The 24,301-nt window shown below is 32.8% G+C and overlaps 2 protein-coding genes and 1 pseudogene across 2 annotated transcripts; all 3 read left to right on the top strand.

The window, feature by feature from the left end:
• The first annotated feature begins 1,134 nt into the window (after positions 1-1,134).
• Positions 1,135-3,733, top strand: LOC110631735 (uncharacterized). The gene is made up of 3 exons (XM_021779679.2): positions 1,135-2,329; positions 2,443-2,635; positions 2,997-3,733. Exons 1-3 carry the CDS (start codon positions 1,913-1,915, stop codon positions 3,560-3,562), a joined length of 1,176 nt encoding a protein of 391 aa, XP_021635371.2. The 5' UTR covers positions 1,135-1,912; the 3' UTR covers positions 3,563-3,733.
• Positions 3,734-8,934: 5,201 nt separating this feature from the next.
• Positions 8,935-9,689, top strand: LOC110631736 (uncharacterized; annotated as a pseudogene).
• Positions 9,690-12,872: 3,183 nt separating this feature from the next.
• On the top strand, positions 12,873-24,298 carry LOC110631729 (uncharacterized). Its single transcript, XM_058152755.1, is given in 17 exon segments — positions 12,873-13,229; positions 16,339-16,441; positions 17,326-17,395; positions 17,479-17,517; positions 17,611-17,728; positions 17,812-17,869; positions 18,943-19,080; positions 19,122-19,166; positions 19,308-19,368; positions 20,107-20,166; positions 20,281-20,300; positions 20,394-20,459; positions 20,782-20,949; positions 21,556-21,813; positions 22,484-22,696; positions 23,180-23,451; positions 23,849-24,298. Coding segments are annotated over 17 exon segments (1,920 nt in total). The 5' UTR covers positions 12,873-13,140; the 3' UTR covers positions 23,991-24,298.
• Positions 24,299-24,301: the final 3 nt, after the last annotated feature.

Consider the following 24,301-nt stretch of genomic DNA (forward strand, 5'->3'; position numbering starts at 1 on the left):
TTAAAATATTAAATTACCACCACATATTAAAAGTTTTAAAATATTAAAATATCGTCACATAAAAAATATCATAAATAATTAAAATATTATATTTTAATAAATTTGAATATTATAAAAAAGGTAATATTAATTACCTGATATTTAAAACTGTGACATGAAATAATTATTTTTTATGAAAATCGTATTGTAAAATATAAATATATATATATTAGTGTAAACTAATTTAAAATTTTAACAAAATTTACTATTATTAGTATGAAAAAATATTTGTAGTGAATATTTTTTAATATTAATTAAGTTTTTAACATTTTAATTTATAAATCACATAATTAATAAAAACAATTTAAAATGATGGCATAATGGTGCAAGTGGCGTTTTCTCGTTTACGATAATAATTCAAAACTCACTTTTATTTGTTTTGCTATTTATTTTTATAAAATTTAAAATATAAAATTTATATATAAAAAAATATATTCATTGTTTATTAAATAAGTATCTGTATATTTTAATTTATTTGGCCATTTATGACATATGAAGCCAAGCATGGAAATTCTTATCGACCGTGTCGACAATCTAACCCATTTTGTTTTCCGGGGGGCATTTTAGTCAAACCATTCGTCCTAACTACTGTTTCTGCTTCCAGACAAGGCAATTCCCATTTTCCATAATCCACACAAATGAACGAGCATTTAACCGGAAAGGAATCTCTTGTTGAATGACTATGCAGCCCTTTTGTCCGCTTGCCCCTTTGTCGAAATATTGGCTCCAATTAGCGTCTCATCGGTTTGTTCAGCAGGGGCGTTCTCGTCAAGCCAACAATTTACACACTAATTTTAGCTTGGAAGTTAGTTTCTCAAAGTTACCCATGCCAACACGATGGACGCCCAAAGCCTCCTCCCTGGTCATGACGTCGTCCTTCAGCAAAACTACAAGGATATATTGGGAAAATTAAGTGGGGTCCTTATCGCTTAACGTGGCATCGAGTAACAACCACAACGAACACGAAATGGGTTCCTTTCTCGACACGTTCCCATAAGCAGTAGATTACATTCCCATTGCCACGTCGGATTAACACTTGGCATTTCATTCCCAGTCAACCCCGCTCTCAGCCTCAGTCCTCTTTAAAACGCCCACGCCCTATCGTCTGCTCTTTATCGTCCTTCACACAACCCAAATTACTACACGACTAAAGTTCCTATTTCATCCCCCCTTCTCTCACTCTCTCACTCTCTTTCTCTGGTTTTTAGTTTTGCTTTTCTTGTCCGTCGCCGGCGATAATCTCCTCTGAGATTTCAAGCCTTTTGCCGGAGAAATGATGGTCCGTGCTATAGATTGTGGTTTAAATTACGAAGATGGAAGCGTGACGTTATCTTACCGTCGCGTAAATCGGAACTTTAACCGTATGTAGAAACCCTAAGCAAAAGCGACTTTACTTAGCAGAGTTTAGAAGTTATTCCATGCTTTGTCTCGCGTATCAGAGGCTAAATAGTATATAATAATCGGAGGTGTAGAGTAGCTGTTTCAGCATCAAAAGTCTCGAATTTTGTTCGGCGCACTTTATCTTTGGCAAAATTCTGAATTTCCGTTTCGATTCGATTTGCTGATCTCATTTTGTGGGGTTATTGATGAGTCTGGTGCATCATTTGTGGTTGTTTCGATTGATTTGTAGGGTTTAAACTTGTAACTAACCTTGTTGGATTTTCTTTTACGTAATTCCTTTTCTTCTTCCTCAATTTTTGTACTCAAGACGAAGAGCTGAGAAAATAATTAGTATAGAGTCTGTTGAGCTTTGGTAGATTAGGAGCTATTGATCGTGATTAAGATTTTTGAAAATGGAGGAGAAATTATGATAATACTCTGTTGACATCGGTGGTGGGTTCAAGCATTTCTCGTGGTCTTGATCGCGCTGATCATGCCTTTTCAGATGAAGATCCAGCCAATCGATTCACACACCCATGAAGAGTCGACTAGATTGGAGCCAGCAAAGCTAGTGGTGAAATCGCGTCTCAAGAGGCTCTTTGAGCTCCAATTCCTGAGAAATTCCGCCACTGAAAAGGTCGGCATCGTTGATGAGCCGCATTTCCACAAGGACGGCGCTAATGGCTCGACTGAGTTTGAGCCGAGCTCACTGTGCTTGGCGAAGATGGTACAGAACTTCATCGAGGAGAGCAACGAGAAGCAATTGTCCACCGCAGTGAGGTGCGGCCGCAGTCGCTGCAACTGCTTCAACGGGAAATGTAATGACAGCTCGGAAGACGAATTCGAAGCTTTTGGTGGTTTTGGTGACTCTAATTTTGTTTCTTCCAGCGAAGGAATTGAAATTCTAAAGGTAGATAAATTTTGTGTTGTTAGAAAGTATTGTTAACTTCTTATCGTTTCATCTTCTTTTTCTTTTTTCTTTCCGTTTGGACTTTTTTGTAATGCGTTTCCGTTTATGGACAGAGTTTGGTCCCTTGTGCAAGTGTTTCTGAGAGGAATTTGCTAGCGGACACTGCGGGGATCGTTGATAAGAACAAGATCTGCAAGCGCAAAGACGATTTTTCCATGAGGATCGTTACTGATGGATTGCAGGCTCTTGGATACGACGTTTCAATCTGCAAATCTCGTTGGGAAAAATCCCCCACCCATCCCTCCGGTACTTTCTCTCGCTTAAGCCGCGTCTCTCTCTCAATTTGGAAAAGTATCTATCTGTTCTGTTGGTTGCCGGAAGCAAGCAAGAACTAGGAATTTAATCAAAGACAATAATAATTAAAATAAGAATTATTAAAAAAAATCAACCTCCCCCTTGTACAACTTGCAAATTTCAATTCTGCGGAGGAGTAATTTTTATTTTTCTGGAGAACATTTGAAAGTTTCAATTTTGAAAAATATCATTTTTTTCACCGTTTGTTTGCGATTGAGGATTTGAGGGAGGGAATTACATATCAATCTGTAGTCTAACACATGCTATGTTTACAATAAATCCTGAGAAATGGTAAATTTAATTGCTGATGCAGGTGAGTATGAGTACATAGACGTGATCATCTCAGGCGAGAGACTGCTAATTGACATTGATTTCAGATCAGAATTTGAAATTGCTCGATCAACCAAGGCCTACAAATCTCTTCTTCAATCTATTCCCCACATCTTTGTGGGCAAAGCCGGTCGTCTCCAGAAGATCATCTCCGTCGTATCAAATGCAGCCAAGCAGAGCCTCAAGAAGAAGGGTATGCACATTCCACCTTGGAGAAAAGCCGAGTATGTCGAAGCTAAATGGCTTTCTCCTTATTTGCGAGCTACACCGCCTCTTTCCTCATACAAAACCGGTCCCAAACCTCAAAAGGAGCAAACTTTGGTTCCAAAAGGGATCAACAATTTTCCACCGAGCGGCAAAGAGGAGAACTCGTTGGAGGATACTGAGTTGGGCGAGTCTGTCTTTGCTTTGTCATCTGAAAGTTCCGAGGAAGAAGAGAACGAGACGGTGGTGCGAGAATGGAAACCACCTGAGATTAAGCCCAAAAGTTTTCAGATTGGGGTTAAGATCGTGACGGGTTTGGCTTCAGTTATTGAAGATGAGCCATGAAATTTTGGTCTTTTGCTTTTCTTCTTTTTTTCTCCGATTTTAAATTTTGGAGATCAAATATAATATTGTGATATAACCACTCGAAATTCCCTTCTGCTTTTTTTGTAAGGGTCCGATTTACTAATATCAATAAAACTCTTTACTGTAAGAATAGCATACAGATTAACATAATTTGTTTTTTCTTTGGATAATTCTATGTAAAAATTTACATTTTGCGTGTCTAAGATTAGTTTTTGAATGGATGAGATCAATTGATTCTGCATTTTGTTCGTGTTCATCTCTGATTTTTCCTTTTCTTCTCTATTTACCCGTTTTTAGTATCATACAATCTGTTACAAAGAAGGATATTCGGATCAGGAGAATGAAGAAAAGAAATGAGTAAATGGTAATTCTTCATTACTTAATTTGTTCCCCTCGTCTTTTTTTTTTTTTTTATTGAATTGGTCATGTCATAGCCGTTGGTGATTTTCTATTCTTTCTCAGACAGGGAGAAGAACGGAATTTGATGACGCCGTTCGACTCCTCCATCGACAATAAATCCTTGTCCTCTCTGATTCTCTGCCGATCTATGCGTAATAATAACAAGCAATCCGTTGTTGCTGTTCTAATGGTTTGAAGATAAAATCATTTTTAATTCCACGCCATGCGACTCCTCCATCCGCAATAAATCCTTGTCGTCTCTGAATCTCTGCCGGTGTATGCATAATAGTAACAAGCAATCCGTTGTTGCTGTTCTAATGGTCTCTAAAAATGGATTATATATTTACTTGGAATTTATTTTGGAGACCCTTACAATCCATGTAAAGATCTTGGGCTTTGCGGCACCTTAGCGATGAGGGCAGCCATTTGTGTTTGATGCAAATTAGTTTTTGTCTTATAGGAGGCTTACCGGTTAGATTCTGCTGAGGATTTGAGACCATGGAACATCCCTCTTCTGCCCTCGGTGGCTTTTTTTTTTTTTTGCTAACACGGAAGGGTTCTGTCTCGGGGCTTTGAATTTCGATGTCGTAGATGCAACAGTATTATAAGGAATTGGCGAATTGCTTTCTGTTGAGCACCTTCTATAGTAATTTGATAGATTTTACTGTGTCCAGAGTAGTATTTAAATATGTAAATCAACATTGAAATTTGCAGTGTAATGCCATCGCTTGAAATTGGAACTGGTTGAAAAATTTCGTGTAAAGGTTAATGATATTAAAAATTCAAATTTAACACTTTTAGCGAGTTTCAAGATGAAGTTTTTTCGAGAAAGCATAAAACATTATCTTTTTTGAAGAAGAAGAAGATTAAGACTTCCGAATTCAGATGATGGGTTAGAATATTCCCATTTTGCTTGTTTAAAATGCAGTGGGAAATATGGTTTTCTATTTAAAATAATAAAAATATTTTTCAAAGAAAATAAATGATATCGCTAAAAAATAAGATATTTATTTAAGAGGACAGCGTTATTTGTCAATAAATATATTTTATTCTGGCCGATTTCTCTGCTGTGATTGTCTAAATGTATAGCACTTTGGATCACCCACCTCAATCGTAGGTGCGAATTCTTGGTGCTATCGTTATCATACACAACAGATATTCAAAGGATAAAATACAAGATTATTTTAGTTTAATCTAGATTACGACTTGCTTTATCATGTTTATTAAATTATTATATTTTTCATATTTTATTCCAGTGCCAATACTTGGTGCATCGTTTTCAAAGGATAAGAATATCATACACATTTTATAGTAAACAATGACTTGCTTTGTTAGGTTTGTCAAAAATTAATATTTTTTTTTTAATTTAAAATAATTGTTTTCTTCATGTTTCATTCCATTTGATAAAATGTGATATGGGTGGTATTCTAGTAGGGAGAGAGGATAGAGAGATATGAAAGAAGAGAGTAAAGAGAGGGTTTTTTTTTTTTTGTAAGGAATGAGTCTTTTTCTATTTAGAAAAAATGATAAGAGTATATTTTTTAATATATTCTATGAAATATTTTTACTAATATATTTCTAAATAAAAGAGGTATAAACGATTATTTTATAATGTTTTACCTAGTACTTTGTAATATTTGACTTGTTTAATTCGGAGAGCCTTTCATTTAGTGAACTGATGTGTATATTCATTTGGGTAAACCAGTCGAACGATAAGTTTAGCACGCTCGCCCGACTAGTTATCATATGTTTTTGTTGGACCTCTTGCACCAAGGCCATTCTTACAAAAGACAATCTGATTGGACATTTCCAATATATTCTTGTGATTGAAACAACCCATTTACAATGATTTTACACAAATCAGGTGAACATTGATGTGCTAGTTCTATAAATAAAAGTCTCTCCATGTTCAGCATATATCATGACTCTGTGCGAATCAACTTTTGATAACCCTTAAAAAATAGTCACAATTGCTTGACAAGTCGAATGAGTCCTAAAAATACTATCAATACTATATAAGTTCACCTCAGCTACGTGACACATACTAAGATACGGTCTGAATCTTCAGTTATCACTCATCATCAAACACATCAAATATAAAGTCATTAAATGAATAAGGGATTGGATGGTTATAAGGATAATTTGAGCGTCAAAATTTATTTTTTAAATTGATTTACTAGGTCTAAATTAAATAAAATAGTTATTTTATTAACATAATATAAAATTTAAAAGACATTATTATTTAAATATAATAATAATAATAATAGTATAATTTTTAATAAAGACAAATTACAATTGACCCGCAAATTTTGTCGCTTTAGATTTATTCAACACGCTTCGGGTCGCTGCATTTCTTTCCCAACCAACTCCTCCCCTTGCCCGCCTTTCAAGTAAATGGACTTCAATTGCACTTGTTCAATCTTCTACTTATCGAAACTTATTTATTGATTATTGGCGTTTCTCTTACTCCTATTGAATTTCTCACGGGATTTTTTAAGCAAAGCATATGCTGCAGCAAAACATGGGTGAATTTTATAATTATTAACCCCTGGCGCAGAATCTGCTTTTGCTATATACTTGTTGCTAAAATGCTCCAAATTTGTCTTTTCTGTGAATGGGTCGACACACTTTGACATTTTTTTCTGGGAAATTGCAAAAACAGAAGCTTTTACAATATTCAATAATAATAATTTATTCTTTCTCGTAGTAATAATTTTTATGTATCTTTAAACCAAGGACCAATGATTGCGTTTTGTAAATTTTTGTGCACCTACCCCATCCTCCATAGCAGTAGAACATTGAAGGCCGCATGACCCAGTTGGATCGTTGATGAAAACTTAGCTCTCCATCGCCATTAATGGATTGTTTTCTTAGACAGTAACATTCCAACTACTCGTTTTGAATTTTGGAGTCCTCTCTCTGTTATTATCATTATCAACCTTTTTTCAAGTAATATCTTTCTTAATCTTAATTTGACTCCTTTGATCTTTCTTTAATGAATGACACTTTCTATTTAAGAATTCACCATTTCTTTTATCTCTTTGCAGTCTCATGCTATTAGTAGTTGAAATTAAATCGGCATCCACTCCATAGCTTTTTTAATTACTACTACATGAAATTATAATTAAAAAAGCTGAGCATGCAAAAGCATTCATGTGGCCGTTTTCGCATAATGTCTGTCTTAAAATTAATGTTTAAGAATTATATTTATCTTTAAATTAATATACGTTTAAGATCAAATCGAAAGGCTCAGTTGGGATGGGAGGACTGAGAAAGGTGGGCATATTATAGATATGATTATGTGCTTTTATAGGTAGAGTGAACTGCATATGAACACAGACACAGTACATAGTAAAATAAAGAAACCCTAACGTGGTCCCTGACATTGCAGGGTGAGGGGACAGCACGTCCTTAGCAAAGCTAACTTTAATTGTGACTGTGCGTACTCAGAGTCAAAGGAGATGGCGGAAGAAGAAGCAGAAGAAAGATGATTCCTTCTCGTGACTCGCTGTTCTTTTTTTTTTTTCTTTTTTTTTTTAAATTTAATTTTCCTTAGTAACAAAACAATACGAATAAGATAAATATAGCAGGGTTATGTCGGTACCGAAGGATAAGAAAATCTCATTTCTTGTGTGATGATCAGAGCATGACTTGTTCCGCTGCCAATGCGTTTTAAAATGGACCACACAGCGCTCTACTCAAGACCAATGGATCACTCCAATTCGTTCCCCTTACCCAACTTTCATTCCTTGGATTTTTTTGAGTTAGTCATAGCAGAGAATAAAAAATGGCACTCTCCCCTCCTAATCTGTTCAAGGTATTCGCTAAGCAGAAAGGGAAAAGGGCTGCTGAAAGGCCATGCACTGTCGGTTGCCTCAAAGCAAAAATGCTTAAAGACAACATATGCAAGACCTGCATAACACGGCAAGGTCCAAGAGAAAAAAAAAATAAAGATAATTAGAACAAAGAGAAATAAGAATATGTAAGAGATGGTAGATTTTGCTTTATTAGGCAAAGAGGTTGGATTTCAAAATCATTCTAAAAAGAAAAGAAAAACAAAACCCTCGACGTTACACCTACTTTCCCAGCCCTCTATCATCCTCTTTTATTCCCTCTTTTGGTTTCTTGAAAAAAGATTAACGGTAGGTCATAGCAGAAGAGATCGGGGACTTAAAGATGGACGATTAAATTAAAGCAAAGTGTACATGGTGAAAGAAACCTGCAGCAAGTTACAAGCTTGCGTGAAATTGGATCTTTCCCTGCTGTTGCATTATCAATGTAGAATTTCCTTTCAATCAGGTCATTGCTAAAATTATAGTCCTGCTGCTGGTCCTTTCTTTTTGTTTGATTCTGAGAAAAGCCAATCATTTCTAAAGCTTTTACCCAAGGGGGCATCTTGTTCAACCGAAAAAAAAAAAACATACAAGTTAGTGGGATTGCTCGTGTTTGTGTGGGCTTGGGCCTTTTTCGGTTGTTCTTAGGTCTTAGCAATTCATATTGATGGTGGCAAGATTCCAACAGCTTGGCCCATCTTGCGATCTTTGTATATCAGGTGGTTCAAATGAACAGCTGGGCTGGGCCCATGATATGTTCATAGCGCAAAAACTCGAATCGAAGTCGTAGATTAAGCACCAGTTGTCGACTGAAATGGACCAGGCCTAATAAGATTTGTGAGAAAAGGGGCAATACACTGACATAAATTCGAGACTTATTTTTTACAATTTAGAAAGAAATTTTTATTAAAAAGATACTAAAATTTAATATATTAAGTGCACTAAATAATTTTTCGAAAACTTTTTAGCAACCTTAGTCCTGCGAAATTCATTTTAAGGATTGACTTCATCATTCTTCTGGTCTTTCTAATATAGAAATTAATAGATTTATATTTATATTTGTATACATATCTCCATAGATGAAGTCTAGCAAAACAAAGTTGTGTCTCACTTGTTTAAATGGCACCAGCATCCAAAACCCAATACATTGACACTGCACTTTCTTGTACCAGCTCTTATGCACTGTCCTATCCAGACCCTTCCGGAGAATGTTAAATTCTGCCCTTGAATTTTTAGTTTACATTTAAATAAGTTTATTTTTATTTATTTTTTTAATCTTAATTAACTCACAATTTCCTTTTTAAATTCAAGTAGACTCAATTATTAAAAAAACAATTAAATTGATGAACTTTTAATTTTTAATATTAATTATCTAATTTCAATCAATGTTTTATTTTTTTTTAATTATAAATATTTTAATTTTAATTATTTTTTCAAGAAATTAAATCTATCTCACTATTTGGCTTCATGAAAACCATCCCTACATACCTAGCTTCTGTAGTCTTTGTCTTGGCAAATTCCATGACCAATTCATCGAGACCACCCTTTTGCTGACCTTTCAGGTGCTACCTCTTTCTTCTTATCTCCAAACTTGGCTATTCCCTCCATGCAACCTCACCGACCTAGTTCGTAACCTCATAAATATTTTCTCTCATGACCATCCTATGATAATTTTCAATTCGCCAACTGCAAGTATCGCTCAACATTCCCTTGTCTCAAAGATGGAGGCTCTTGACCGTCTTTCGAGTATGCTAGCTGCACTACGATACGATGGCCTTTTAGCCAAAAATGAAGAGGAAATAGACGACTTAACTAAGTTGCAAGGAGAGTTGATCAAGCGACAGGCTATAACATCTCATACTTTCGACTTTTAATGGATTGTAACAATACCCATATTTGGAAAATTAACAATACCCATATTTGAAAAATTAACATTCTTATGGTCATGTTGATCATAGTCACAAATCTTTATATATTGATCACCTATCATTGCAAAATGGTCTAGGCCATCACTTTATGAGTCATCATTTTGTGAGCCACTTTCCTAATATCGACTATCCCAAGATAGAGTTAGGATATCATTTATACAAACATAAAAGAATAACACCCAAAAAACTAACAATTGAGGTTGAAAAGTTCAAGTACACATGTATCCCACATTGAAATCTTATATTTTCAATATGGGATACAAATTTTTCTTGCAATATATCATAACAAAAATTTTAAATATATATATATATATATATTATCTATAGTTTGTCACATGACATTCTCTTTCATGATATTATTACGTAACTAATACATGAAAGAGTCTGATATATAATTTTCTTTTTATTATATATAAGTTATAAATTATTTAATAGCTACTTTATTAATATTATAATAAATAATTATTATTATAAAATAATTTACAATATATTAACATATATTAATTGCATATATATATATATATATATATATATATATATTAACTATTTATATTATGAAATTTTTATTAAAAAGTTTGAAAAATAAAAGTGATAAAAATAAAATTTGAAATAATCAACAAAAGAGTTTAACACGTGGTATTTTTTTTTTATAATATTGACACATAGCTAATACGTGATATTCTCCTTTATAGTATTACTATGTGGTATTTTCTATCATATGTATGTTATAAATTATTTAATAGTTGCTCTATTAATACTACAATAAATAGTCATTATTATAAGATAATTTATAATATATTAATATATATTAATTATATATATATTTTTAATTATTTTTATTATCAAATTTTATTAAAAATTTTGAAAAATAAAAGTAATAAAAGAAAATATGAAATAATTGATAAAAAAATTAAAATATTATTTGATTTTTTTATATTAAAATTAAAAAATGAGTATTTAAATTAAAATTATTAATAATTATATATATTAATACGAGTAATTTTTTAATTATTATATATATATACAATAATTTTATTATAATTATAAATTTATTATAATAAACTGTCAAAATATATTCAAATTTCTTGACATTCCTTATATATATATATATATATATATATATATATATATATATTTTTTTTTTTTTTCTTTTGAGAATTTATACTTTAGTGGACATTGAGCTCATAACGTCGTATTAACTGCCGTCGGTATGTTTGGATGGATGTCAAATTAAATTCTATCACGGATAAATGACAAAGGCCTTCACTAGTTGACTTTAGGATTAAATAATTCCTATATTGTCGCTATTTAAAGGATTTCCAGCCGGTTTCCAGTACCCCAAAATTAATAGCTCACACAAAAAATAAGACTATATTTAATAAAACATAATTAAAATTGCAATAAAATCTATATCGTATTGAATGTTTTATTATTTTATTTAATTATATTATACATTAAAAAATTTATATAGCTATTATTACTGTTTAATTATTACTTAATCACTAATCATTATATATATTATTACTTTTTATTATTATCTTATAAATAAATTAAATTTTAAAATAAAAATTAATAATTAAATATGAAAATAACATAATCATTATATTATATTACATTGTAATATTAATTTTATTATATAATAGATTAAATTATATTTCTAAGTATCTCTAATTCAATCCACGAATTTAAAAGAATTAGCAATTCAATGGATTGCATTGAAAATTTTGATACCTAACAATTTGTTTGTTCTCATGTTCACCAACCGTTATTTTGCTTCTCTCACTTCTTTTATTCATTAAATCGCTTTAAATTATTTATTTAATTAATTATAATAAAATGGGTATATTATAGTTTCTGTAATTCACAAAATTACATGTTCTTAAAACAATTAAAGTTTAAATGTTAAAAGCTATGAATTTTTGAATTTGAAATTCAATTAAAAAAAAAACTTATATATTTGAAATTCTAAAGGGCCAGTTAGTGGGTAAAAAATAAGATATTAATGAATTAATTAAAACGTATGTTTATGAAGAGTTTAAGCACGGATAAAATTTTTATATATAAATTTGTGTATTATATATACATATTTTAATTAATTATATATATATTTTAATATAAATATATAATTTAATAATAATTAAAATTTATTTATATTATATTTTTATAAAAAATTAAGTAAATTTATTTTTATTATTAATTTTCATCATAATTGATTTTTTAATAAAAATAAAATATAATTTTTTTAATATATATATATATATATGGAATTTATATAGAGTTAGAGGGCCAATTGACCCACTAGTATAGGGTTAGATCCGCTCACGGTGGTGAAAAATCTATTTTATTTTTTTAATTTGATAAAAATAATTGTATTATAATTTTTAATTATTATCTCATTCTAAATGGTAAAAATAATAGAGATTATTTAAGAGTGAATATCTAGATTTCTTCCTCAAATGGTAAATGCAATGAATTCATTATTTTTTTTCCTATAATTAAAAAAAATTAATTTTGAATCTCCAAAATTTAATTTATATATTGAATTATATTCACCTTTATGAAAAAAATTTTATTTACAATGATATACACAGGTCCAAGAAAAAGAACTCACCAAGCAATATAAGCTTATTTTTTTTGTATACAATTAATTTTAATTAAAATTAAAATTTGATATTTTATAATTTTAAAATCAATTTTAATATTATTAAATTAAAAATATTTTAATATTCATTTAAATTATATTTTAAAATTTATCATGACTAAAATCTATCGTTGTAATTTATTTTTAATTATTTGGACAAAATTTCAATTAATATAAGGTTTTATTTTAAGAAAATTTATTATATATAAATAATTCTTTAGTTATAATTTGCTTATAAATTTTAGTAAATTTTGAAATATTAAAAATGAAAAATTTTTAAAAATTATTTGGACATCGGGATCCTGTAACCATTTACCAAAACTGCTACTAGAAGGTTAAACCGAGTAAGCCACGTCCACTCACGACGTTACTGTGATCTAATTGCTTTACAATAATACCCCTATAACTCCAATTTTCCCGTGTAAAAAGAGTCCTTCACGGTAAATTCACAATAAACTTGATGACTTTTTTGCTAGGAGGCAAGGATCCTCTGCTTTTCCCACCTAAACTAGTTCTCTGCACTTCTCTTCTTTAGATGCAAAACCACCTCCACTGGTTGCGCGATTCTTAACGTGCACCCTTCTCAATAGTCTTTCGAGATCCCACTCCTCCTTTTACCCGTTTATTCAAAAAATCCGTTCGTGCATCTCTTCGCACATATAAGTGCGCTTTCCGTACATTTCGACACATTATCTATCCCTTGCTTTGCTGCATTTGGGAAGAAGAGACATAACGATTATTGGCAATCTTTCAATCATGAAGATTTCTTGTTGGATTTTCTTTATTTCGCTTATTCTCTGTCTTTTCGCATCCGGGTCTGTCTCAATTGACAATTTTCAGCAAGCGTAAGTGATGTCAAACTGTTGTAACGCCTATTATTATTGTTATTGTTAATTTATGGATTTGCATCTACTCGAATAGATTTGTAGTTATCTAGTTTTAGAATTAGCATAAAGCTGGTTTCTGAAGTTTTCGTGCTTTATTGTCCTGTAAAGCTTTAATTTTTTTTTTACTGTATGCTTTTAAGATCTTTGGTAAGACATCATATGGCATTGGTTATTACCAATGCCAATTCAGCTTGATTTACAATGTTAAGAGTATTTTCTGGAGTTTAATTGATGGATTATGTTATGTTTTCAAGCTAGCTACGATCATGTAATGAACAATGAAGAGGAGCCAAACCTAGCCTATTCAATTTTTTTTTTTTAATTTTTTATATGGGTGCAGTTTAGAAATGCCAACCATCAAAATTGGCAGTTTCCTAGTCTAGTATTTTTGTGGGAAGCACTTTTGAAGTTCAAAGATAGTGCAAGAAAAACTTGAGGATTCAAAGTCTAGAATGTTAGGAGTAAAGATAAAATTGATTATTTGTGGGCAAAATTTTTTTGCAACTGCTTTAGGCCTGCGCTCTCATGAACTCTGGAAGCTCATTATTTTGGAGGGATGGTATTAAAATTTTGTTATTACGTATGCATTTCCAATGGAAGTGATATGCAACTGCCAATATATTCACAATGCTTCACTTTTAACTCTTGTTGAGTGCAGGTTTTTCTTATACTGGCTTATCGATTTCATTCTTGCATACTTTTAGATATTTGAATATTAATTTATTTCAAAACATTCCTTGTACACTTGTCGTTTTGTTTTGTTGCCTTGACTCTATCATTCGGTAGCCATAGTCATTAAAGGCTCAAGGTGCGCTAAGGCGCCAATGAGTCTTGGAGCCTAGGCACAAGGTGTAAAGCGCAGGCGTGCGCCTAAGTGAGGTGAGGAGCAAAAGTAAAAAATTTAAAAATCCTTAAAAGTCAAATAAATTCGAAGCTTTTCTCTCTTTTTTTTTTTTTCTTTGGCATATATCTTGAATTACGTTTGCTTATTTAAGTTTAAGTGGTAGTCCTTTGTACCAATGAAAGTGCTCGCTAAAAGTAGAGATAAAGAAGGCATGCCTTTCTGGAATCTTGTGCCTGGAACAAAGGCGCATAAGGCGCTAGGGTTTGAGCCTGGTGTGCCTTGAGACTTAGGTGTGCTTGAAATGCGCCTTTAATAACTATGTCAGTAGCTATCTGGTCATTTTAATTGTTTAGTGACTGTTATCAGATGAGGCAAGGTGCTTGATAAGGAAAAAGAAGAAGAAGAAGAAGAACAAGAACAAGAAGAAGAAGATGAGTGAAGGGAGAGATCAAACAAACCTGGTAGTAATTTTTCTTATTTTTTTCTTATTCTTTTTTTTCTTCTTCTTCTTCTTCTTTTTCTTCTCCTCTCACTCTCCTCTGCTCTCTTCCCCTGTGCTGCATTTTTTTCTTTTTGTTTCAGTGTTTCCTTTTTTTTTTTTTTTTTTTGCTGTCAATGCCATGCTCTCTCTCTCTCTCTCTCTCTCTCTCTCCCTTTCCTGTGTTGGGTATTCTTTTTCCACTTTTCTTTTTTTTTTTTTTTTGGACTGCCATGCCCTCTCTTCTCTCCCTCTCTTTTTTTTTTGTTTGGACTGGAATGCTCTCTCTCTCTCTCTCTCTCTCTCTCTCTCTCTCCTGCAGTGTTTCTGCACTGCACTTTATTTTCTGCATTTTTTTTTGCTGTCATGCTCTCTCTCTCTCTTTCCTGCACTGTTTCTGCACTACACTTTCTTCTTCTGCAACTTTTTTTTTTTGATGCCAATGACATGCTCTCCATTTTCTTCTTTTCATGCTCTCTCCTTAGTCCTTACCCTGCAATGTTTTTCTTTTCCTTTTCTTTTTAGTATAAATTTGTGATTTTGACATATTGTTTATTGTGAATATGTGAAAATATGTTGAGACTTGACCTTTATTGTTAATATGTGAAAATATGAGTATGAGGAGGATAATGAAGATGATGAAGAAGATGAAGAGGATTTTGATATTTCTATTGATGTGGATTGAACATTTAGTAGTTTTCTAGTTTATTAAACTTTAATTTTTAGTAGTTTATTTTTATCTCTTTTGGATTATAAACTAATTATTACTTGCATATTTGTTAGTTATTATTATATAGTTTTATGTTACTTGAGGTGTGATAGTATAATTATAATTTTTTTTTTATTTTTAATATATATTTTTTATTTTTGTGCCTTGAGCATTTGATAACTATGTTCATCACATATTCTAGAGCTTTGGAGAAGTACTATATAGTCAAAGGGTTTTAAGTTAAGAAGAACGAAGACAGAATACATGAATTGCAAGTTCAGTGAAGGCCAAACTGGTGATAGGGAAGGAGTTAGTTTGGATGGAGTGGTACTGTCCCAAAGTAATCACTTTAAATATCGCGGCTTAGTCCTTCAAGTAGATGGGGGTTGTGAGGAGGATGCTAGTCATAGGATTAAAGCCGGATGGTTGAAGTGGAGAGGTGCTACGAGAGTTTTATGTGATCGCAAGATTCTTAATAAGTTGAAAGGAAAATTTTACTGTACAATCATACGATCGGCCATTTTATATGGTAGTGAGTGTTGGGCACTAAAGGAGTCGTATGTGTCTAAGATAAGAGTTGCGGAGATGAGAATGTTAAGGCGGATGAGTGGTCATGTTAGACTAGATAAAGTTCGTAATGAGAGTATTAGTGAAAAGGTAGGAGTGATGCCAATTGAGGATAAGTTGAGAGAAGGGAGATTGAGGTGGTTTGATCATGTGAAGCGTAGACATACGAAGTCTCCAGTTAGATAAGTAAAGCACATTAGGTTAGAGGATAGAAAGAAAAGAAGGGGTAGACCTAAACTGACTTGGAGGAGAGTAGTACAACATGACTTAGAAGCATTACATATTTCCGAGGATTTAACCCAAAATCGTCTAGAGTGGAGAAAGAGAATCCATATAGTCGATCTCAAATTTTTGGGATAAAGGTTCAGTTGAGTTGAGTTGAGTATTCATCACATATTTTAGATATTATGTAGAAGCTAATGATACACTTTATCTCATTTAATACTTGTCTTCCTTTCTGCATATACAGGTTTCCAATTATTGAACCTGATCCTGGTCATACAAAGCTTCGGCTTGCAAGCGGTGGCTTGGAAGCCATCAGACGAATAACAACACCAATAGCTGCAGTTGCTGTATGCATGAGATACCTCTTCTTCTGTTTATAATAATTGCAACTTATTTTTCAACTAATTTGGTTAAAATATCCATGATGTTCGAGTTCATTATAACTGCCATGCGTAAAACATACGAGCATTTACTTATTTATTTATTTTTTATCTGACTTGGTTAATCATATGAATATGATTGGTTTAATGATGAAGTTACGTATTATTATATATAGGGAAAAATGATCTTTGTTTTTTTTGGAGCTGGCATGCCCATCCACATAATTTGATAAATTTTAACATTTTTGTTGAGGATCAAAATCATAATTTTTTCCATGAGTGTAATGGTAATATGGAGTCCTAGGTTGAAAACTGAATCTGGATCCAGAAAGAAGCAAGTAGAGTTATAGAAATCTTTCATTACCAACTATGAGAAAGAAAAAAAATACTTGTGGAAATCAGTTGTGATGAGAAGGTTAATGATTTCTATATTTTCAGCCTAGTAAGTTGCAATATAATTGCATATTGTAGGATTTTATGCTATTCTTCATGAGATGGGCTTCAAAACTCTTGTGGACAGTGAAATTTTGAGAGCTGAAAATTTTTAATGATGAGAAATCTATGCTTCAGAAAATTTTAAGTTTGTGAGTTTTCAGAAATTCTTATTTCTTTAACAATTTTTAATGAAGCAATGACACTTGATCAATTTCTTGATGCTTTTCGCACGGTAGGTTTACATAAATTGCCCATATAGCATGTCTAGCTTTGGTCAATACTTGTATCTAACAAGTACACCTAAAATTTTATTTTTATTATGTAAAGAATATTTATAATCTGTATAACCATATGAAGAGCAGTTGTTCTATTTTATTTTACCCTTTTTCCCTTTTATTTGATGGTTGCATAATCAGGTTATTGGTCCATACCGCTCTGGAAAATCATTTTTGCTTAATCAGCTTCTTTCCCTTTCTTGTTATGAAGGTACTGTCTTCACCATGGTTAAGTTATCTGTAATACACATACTTCATTGTTAAAGCACTTTGAGTTCAATTTTCCCTCTTCAGGTTTTGGAGTTGGACATATGCGTGACACGAAGACAAAAGGTAATCCAAATTTGAGTGGGAAGCTTGTGCTATTCTTTGCTTGGAATCATGATCATCTTTAATATATATATATTTTTTATTTCTTTCTTTCAGGGATTTGGGTTTGGGGAACTCCACTAGAATTGGATATTGATGGAGTTAAAACTTCTGTGTTTTACCTTGATACAGAGGGATTTGAAAGTGTTGGAAAGTCAAATGTATATGATGACCGGTAAATTCCAAATCATTTAATCTTTGCTTGCCTTTGGACATCAACAATTTTTGTAGATTTCCTTTCTCATATTTCTCTTGCAGGATATTTGCTCTGGCAACTGTTTTGAGTTCTGTACTCATTTATAATCTACCTGAGACGGTTAGTTATTTATCTCTACTTTTAGCTTTCAATATACATTTGCTGGATCTGAAGGTGCTGTTATGCGAAAATCTGACTTGTTAGGCGTACAAATTATGCTATGCTATGCTATAGCTCTCTATGACTTTTTTCGTGCTGGATAATTGGTGTGCTTTATGATTAACTTTGTTATAATGGATGAAAAGAATAGCAATCTGGATAAAATATATCCCTAGAATTTAAAGAGAATATGACTCTTTTAAGGCCAAATTGTCGAAAAATCCTGAACTTTGGATCTTTCTTTTTTTAGCAACTTTTAAATAAATTTATTATGTGAACTTTCAGATTCCTTTCAATTTTAACCACTGACCATATTCCAGTCATTAGAATCTGGAATCTGTTGATGTGGCACCTGAGAGATGAGAGGCTATGTTGTTGTTGTTGTCTTCTTTCTTTTTTTTTTTTTTTTTTAAAGAAGGCTGAGTCAGAGCAAAAAGCTTGACAATCAGCATGTATACATTTGTCCCGGCCCTAAGTCCACAATGTGGGAGGCCTTGAGCATTGGGAGTATGAGACACCATATGTTATGCGGACTTTTTTTTGTTTGTACTAGAATAGCAATTAAGGTACTGCAGCTGAAACCATCTTAATCTTAAGTTAAATAAGCACTTTTACCACCCCATGCCGACATCCACTTTTTTAGGCATCCTATTTCTTCTCCAAGAAGCTGATGGTGAATACTGTAACTTGATATTAACATTGTCCATTAAATAATTTTGTGGGAAGATACTCGATCTTAATTGTTAACCAGTCAATGGAAGTCTGGAACTAAGCAGAGGCATTTACATATGAGAATGGTAACTTGTTTTTTTTTTTATAGAACTAGACTAGCTATATGAAGAAAAACAAGACACTATACATCTATGCCATGTTTTGTAGGCATTGTGGCATTCATATATGAAATATTTACAATTTCCTTTTCTAATTTGAGGTTATAGTTTGTGTAAAAGGTTGTTGGCCATTTGTCATCAAGCTTGCCTCATTTTTGTTGATTCCTCTGGCAATACTTACATGTTGTTCCATTGTGTGTTTAGATCCGAGAAGCTGACATATCCCGCCTGTCATTTGCAGTCGAGCTTGCTGAAGAATTTTATGGAAGGTTTGCACTTCTTTGAGTTCACCTTCATATCTGTTTAATGAATAAAATTTGTAAACTGGAAAAGCAATTTGCGGTTTTCTCTTTTTGACACCCTACTTTCGTTACTAACACTAGTTGTTTTATGCGTTGGCTGACAAATACATGGAAAATAGAGTTAAGGTAATTTATGAGTCATTGCAAAGATATTCCCCTTTATATATTTTCTTTGAAATGGATATCTGAAACTGACGGGTATTTGATTTTCTTTTTATTTATTTATTTTATACACACACACACACACACACACACACATATATATAGGGCCAAGATGTTGCTTTTGAACCTGCAAAACTACTGTGGCTTATCCAGCGGGATTTTCTGCGTAAGTTCATCAATATCTTATTGGGATATTATTTGTTGAATAGCTGCTTGCTTCTATCAATGATGATCTAGGTTTTATATAATGTTATGCTGCAACATCTAGTGGGGTGTTTGCTCTGAATATTCTTCAAATCTACCTAAGTGTTGATCATTCTCAGATTTTATTTGACTCTTTGAATTTGTGCGTTTGTGCCTTCAAACTTTTTGGATGATTGTTTGCCTTTTCCATACTCTCAATGAAATGCCCCAGAATAGATGATTATACGTTTCTGATTTCTTAGACTTAAGGTTGGTTTACATTCCTCATTATGGCATGTTTTCACGGACAAATATTAAAAATTTGGAAGGGCCAAAGCATAATTATTAATTAAAAAAATATGTTTAATGATATTTTAATGTAATTAGATTTCATACATAAAAATATGCAAGTGCTATGTCATAAAATTAAAAAAATTCACATTATTAGAAGTAATATTATTAAAAAGATGAATTGAAGTGCTAGAAACAAGTTCACATATATAAAAATCACTAATTAAATGACTTACGTATGTTGGGTTGATGAAACATATATATATATATATATAAATTTTGGAGTGCCAATTTCAAAAAGTTATGAAGAATTTGCATATCTTTTTTCATAAATCACATATTAATTATTATTATTACCTTTGGATTCATCTATGCATGTTTTGACGTCTTGTATACTTGAAAGAAAACTGATTGTTTTTTGGTTACATAGAAGGGAAATCAGTGCAAGAAATGGTGAATGAAGCCCTTCAACGTGTCCCTAACAGTGATGGTTAGTGTTTTTACCCCCTCCAAACCTGGTTTTAGAAAAGATGAAGCGTTATCCTTAGTGTAATAACTAGTTTTTAAACAGAGGTTTGATAATGGTTGCTTGTTCTGAATGCAGGGGACAAAAATATTGATCAAGTACTTCACTAATCTGTGTGATTTTGATTCCAGTGCAGTCATTGAAATTTAATAATTCTGGGAGTTGTCACTCTTCTTGTAACTTTTTATCAGGTTAACCAGATTCGAGAATCACTTGCTATTATGGGTGATAACAGCACAGCTTTTAGCTTGCCACAGGTAAGGGCTTACCATATGTTTGCTGCATTATGTAAGTCTTTGATTCCTTCGCCTTTCCCATTTGCTTTTCATTTCTAGTTTGCTATGATTGCAGTCAACACCTAAAATCAAAAGCAAATGAAAAAAATGAAAAAGAGGGAGGGGGGCGCGGGGGAGGGTGGGTGGTGGCGGTGTGTGGTGTGGTGTGGTTTGGGTGGGTGGTAGAGAGTGCTGAAAAATGTGTCTTGTCATATATCAATGTCGTGTAGATCCAGATTATCTGTTTGCATGTTCAAATGCTTTAATTACCTTTCATAATCTAATTGCTCTTCAATTTGGGCAGCCTCATCTCCAGCGAACAAAGCTTTGCGACATGAAAGATGTTGAGCTTGACCCAGCATATGTTAAAAGAAGGGAGCAATTGAAGGAGCTTGTTGTTAGCATTGTTCGCCCAAAGATTGTGCAGGGAAAACTTCTAAATGGACAAGAGTTTGTAACTTTCCTGGAGCAGGTAGGTTTGTTTATACCAACCTTCTGTGTCATATCAGGTGGAATTTACATGAAAGTTAAAGTTTTGTTTTGGAGATGTGAAAATTGAGTTTACTTTAAACTGTATGCCAATTTGATGTTTTTTTCCATTTTTAACATTAAAATTGTACATCTATTGCTTTTATTTTATTGAAAAGAAAAGTGTAATATGGCCTTTTCATAGGGGGTATACTTAATTGTGTGGATAGCAATTTTATGGCTCACTAGGCACTTTTTTGTTAATGCATCACTTGTAACTTCTCCCAAAAAGGGGTAAAAGATAAACGGTTAGATAATAAATTAACAAGGAATTGCTTAGATGCCCAGAATTTCAACTAAATGTGACACATCCCTGCAATGCTCATAGCAGTGTCCACCTATGTGATATGCAATTAATGGTTGGAATTGGATGATGTCCTTGAAAAATGGCATCAAGCACCAAGCATATTGGAACACCATTAGTTTACTGTGCTAGGGAATGGAAGAGAGAAAAGGGGGGAAAACAAGAAGGAAAAAGAGTAGAGGTGAAATCTAGGTTTATTGATACTGGTCATTTATATTCCCTCAGCATTCATCTTAAAATTTTCAGATACTTGAAGCCTTGAATAAAGGGGAGATTCCATCAACAGGATCTCTCGTGGAGGTTTTCAACAAAGGTATCCTTGAGCGATGTTTGAAGCTATACAGTGAAACAATGGCAAAATTAAGGTTACCACTCCCAGAGCAATCTCTGCTAGATGCCCATGAAAGGTCTAGAGGGGAAGCAATGAAATCTTTTGATGAACAGCATTTTGGCCGTAACCATGCAAAGAGATCTGTCATGCAACTGGAAGAGGAAATAGAGAAGGTATGATATGATGATTCTTTTCTCATTAAACAAAATCAAGAATTCATAGATTCATTTTTGGAACTGATATGCAGTGAAGTAAAATTACATTTTCTGCAAAAGATTTTACTGATTGACTTGATGGTTCTTGCTTGTCTAATGTTTTGAGCTCTCATTTGACTTCATGGAAAAAACTCCCAATAGATTATCCAAATACAGACCCAACCCCAACCAAAGAGAGAGAGCGAGAGAGAGCAGCACTGGTTTATGCATGTCACGTAGAATATCAAGACCTGATTATAAATGTCTCCCTTCTAAATGTTCTTCATAGCTGTTGAATCATTCACATAATAGAAGATATTATTTAGGCCCTCTAATCCACTTAAACAAGTAGATTGGAAATTTTTTTGAAAATAATTTTAGATGGATAATTTATTGTTTCATGATTTATCTGCTAATTGACATTCTCATCGTAGGTGGCTCAATCTGGCAATGCTGGAATTGGCATGTGCTTTATGCCATGTGTAACATGCATATTTGTGGCTTGAAATAGTTTGAAATTCAATATGCTATCTATTTATATTTTTATAGGCACCTGTACTAGGACTACAATATTTGCAATATTGTATAGGACTATTTCTGCAATATATTGTGATCCTGTAGAGATATTTATTCTGGAAATTCTATGTAGGCATATAAAAATGTCATGATGGCGAATGACTATAAATCAGCAAAACTCTGTGAGGCATTGTATGTTAGATGTGAGGACAAAATGGACCAACTTCAAGTTCTTAGACTTCCTTCCATGGCAAAGTTCAATGCTGGTTTTCTGCAATGCAACCAAAGTTTTGAGCGGGAGTGTGTTGGACCCTCAAAAGCAAACTATGAGCAACGCATGATGAAGGTTAGGTATTCTCCGTCGTTCATTGTTATTCCTTTAATTACACAATCTCTTCTTTTCCAGGTTTTTCTTTTTATTCCAAATTTGTTTTAGTGATTGAACTAAGGTACTTTGATGCTTGAGTTGGATCACATTTTAAAGAAAGTGGAAATCAAATGTGCCATCATTACTTCCTCATTGTTTCAGATGGTGTTTATATCAAAATTATCAAAATGGAGAAAATATAAAGCAAAATTATCAAAATGGAGAAAATTATCTCCATTTAACATGCCAAGTGCCAACTAATCTGAAATTATGTCAATCTTGATCTCCTCAGATGTGGCCCTCTAAATGGTACCTGGTAGACTTGTTTCACCATGTAATGTGAAAGACTTGCGTCAGTTGATCAACCATAGTTATTTATTATACTTCCCTGATGATGTTTGCTTGCTTACTCATTTTCTTGAGCTGAATTGGGATTTGTGAACGTATTGTGTGAAACTGCAGATGTTGGGGAAGTCAAAGTCTCTGTTTATAAAAGAATACAACCAAAGGCTCTTCAATTGGTTGGTGGCCTTCTCCCTTGTTATGGTGGTAGTGGGCCGGTTTATTATAAAGTTCATTTTGATAGAAATGGGCGCATGGATACTTTTTATCTTCTTGGAGACGTACACAAGGATGTTCTGGTCTGCAGAATCTCTCTATTATAATCCGGTTTGGCATTTTATCGTAGCAACTTGGGAAACTCTTGTCTACAGCCCTATCCTTGATTTGGACAGGTAATACAACATTTCCACTTTTGGTCCTAAAAAAGGAGGCCTGTTATATCTTAAGATGGTGTTTTGCCGTGTGTGAAATTGAATATTATCTTTTTGATTTTCTGCAGTGTGATTGTCATGCATTTTGTTCGCAACCACAAAAACGAAAATAATTCCTCTAGTACATAGACAAAAGCATTGAAAATTCTTCATTCCTTCCTAGTAGAACAATAATGACACCATTGAGGCGTGTTAAATATAATTTATATTGTTCAAATGTATCAGTTGATTCGTAAGTGGTGTAAATGGATACATATGCTCAGAGGACTCTTAGAATACCCTCAAGTGAAGTCTGAATTTTTTTAATTATTGTTCATTTTTTCTTTTTCATTTAATGGTTTTTCCTTTTGGGATACAGGTGGGCAGTACCAATTGGTTTTATATTGTCAATTTTGGTGATTTATTGGCGTTGTTATGGCAAAAGGAAACATGGGTCTCGTTGGCTGTTACCGCTATACAACAATGGTAAAGGTGGACCTAATAGGCCGAGATCAGACTGAATGATTTTTTACTGTATGCCTTGAATTTTGGCATACTTTTCCTCGACCATATAATCGGTGAGCTTTCCATTTTTTTTTCATATATGAAGCCTGCCATTCTAATTTTGGTTTCTCCATGGTCATTTGAATCTGAAATGGAGAAGAGGTGGAGGATGTGATGAATTGCCCGGCATTGCTGATATCTTTTGTAACTCTAGCATTTCCTGATTGTTTATATCTGTGTAAACTCTTGATTACTTGGAAATGTCTATTATTTCACAGGTTTAGATATTCTATAAATATTATAAATACAGTTTTATTAAGTCACAGTT

Source organism: Hevea brasiliensis, chromosome 9 (assembly GCF_030052815.1).
Source record: "Hevea brasiliensis isolate MT/VB/25A 57/8 chromosome 9, ASM3005281v1, whole genome shotgun sequence".
NCBI lineage: Eukaryota > Viridiplantae > Streptophyta > Magnoliopsida > Malpighiales > Euphorbiaceae > Hevea > Hevea brasiliensis.

Coding starts and splice junctions, on each gene's coding strand:
- LOC110631735 (XM_021779679.2), top strand. CDS start 1,913: ATGCCTTTTCAGATGAAGATCCAGCCAATCGATTCACACACCCATGAA. Junction 2,330..2,442: donor AAGGAATTGAAATTCTAAAG/GTAGATAAATTT, acceptor GTTTATGGACAG/AGTTTGGTCCCTTGTGCAAG. Junction 2,636..2,996: donor ATCCCCCACCCATCCCTCCG/GTACTTTCTCTC, acceptor TTGCTGATGCAG/GTGAGTATGAGTACATAGAC.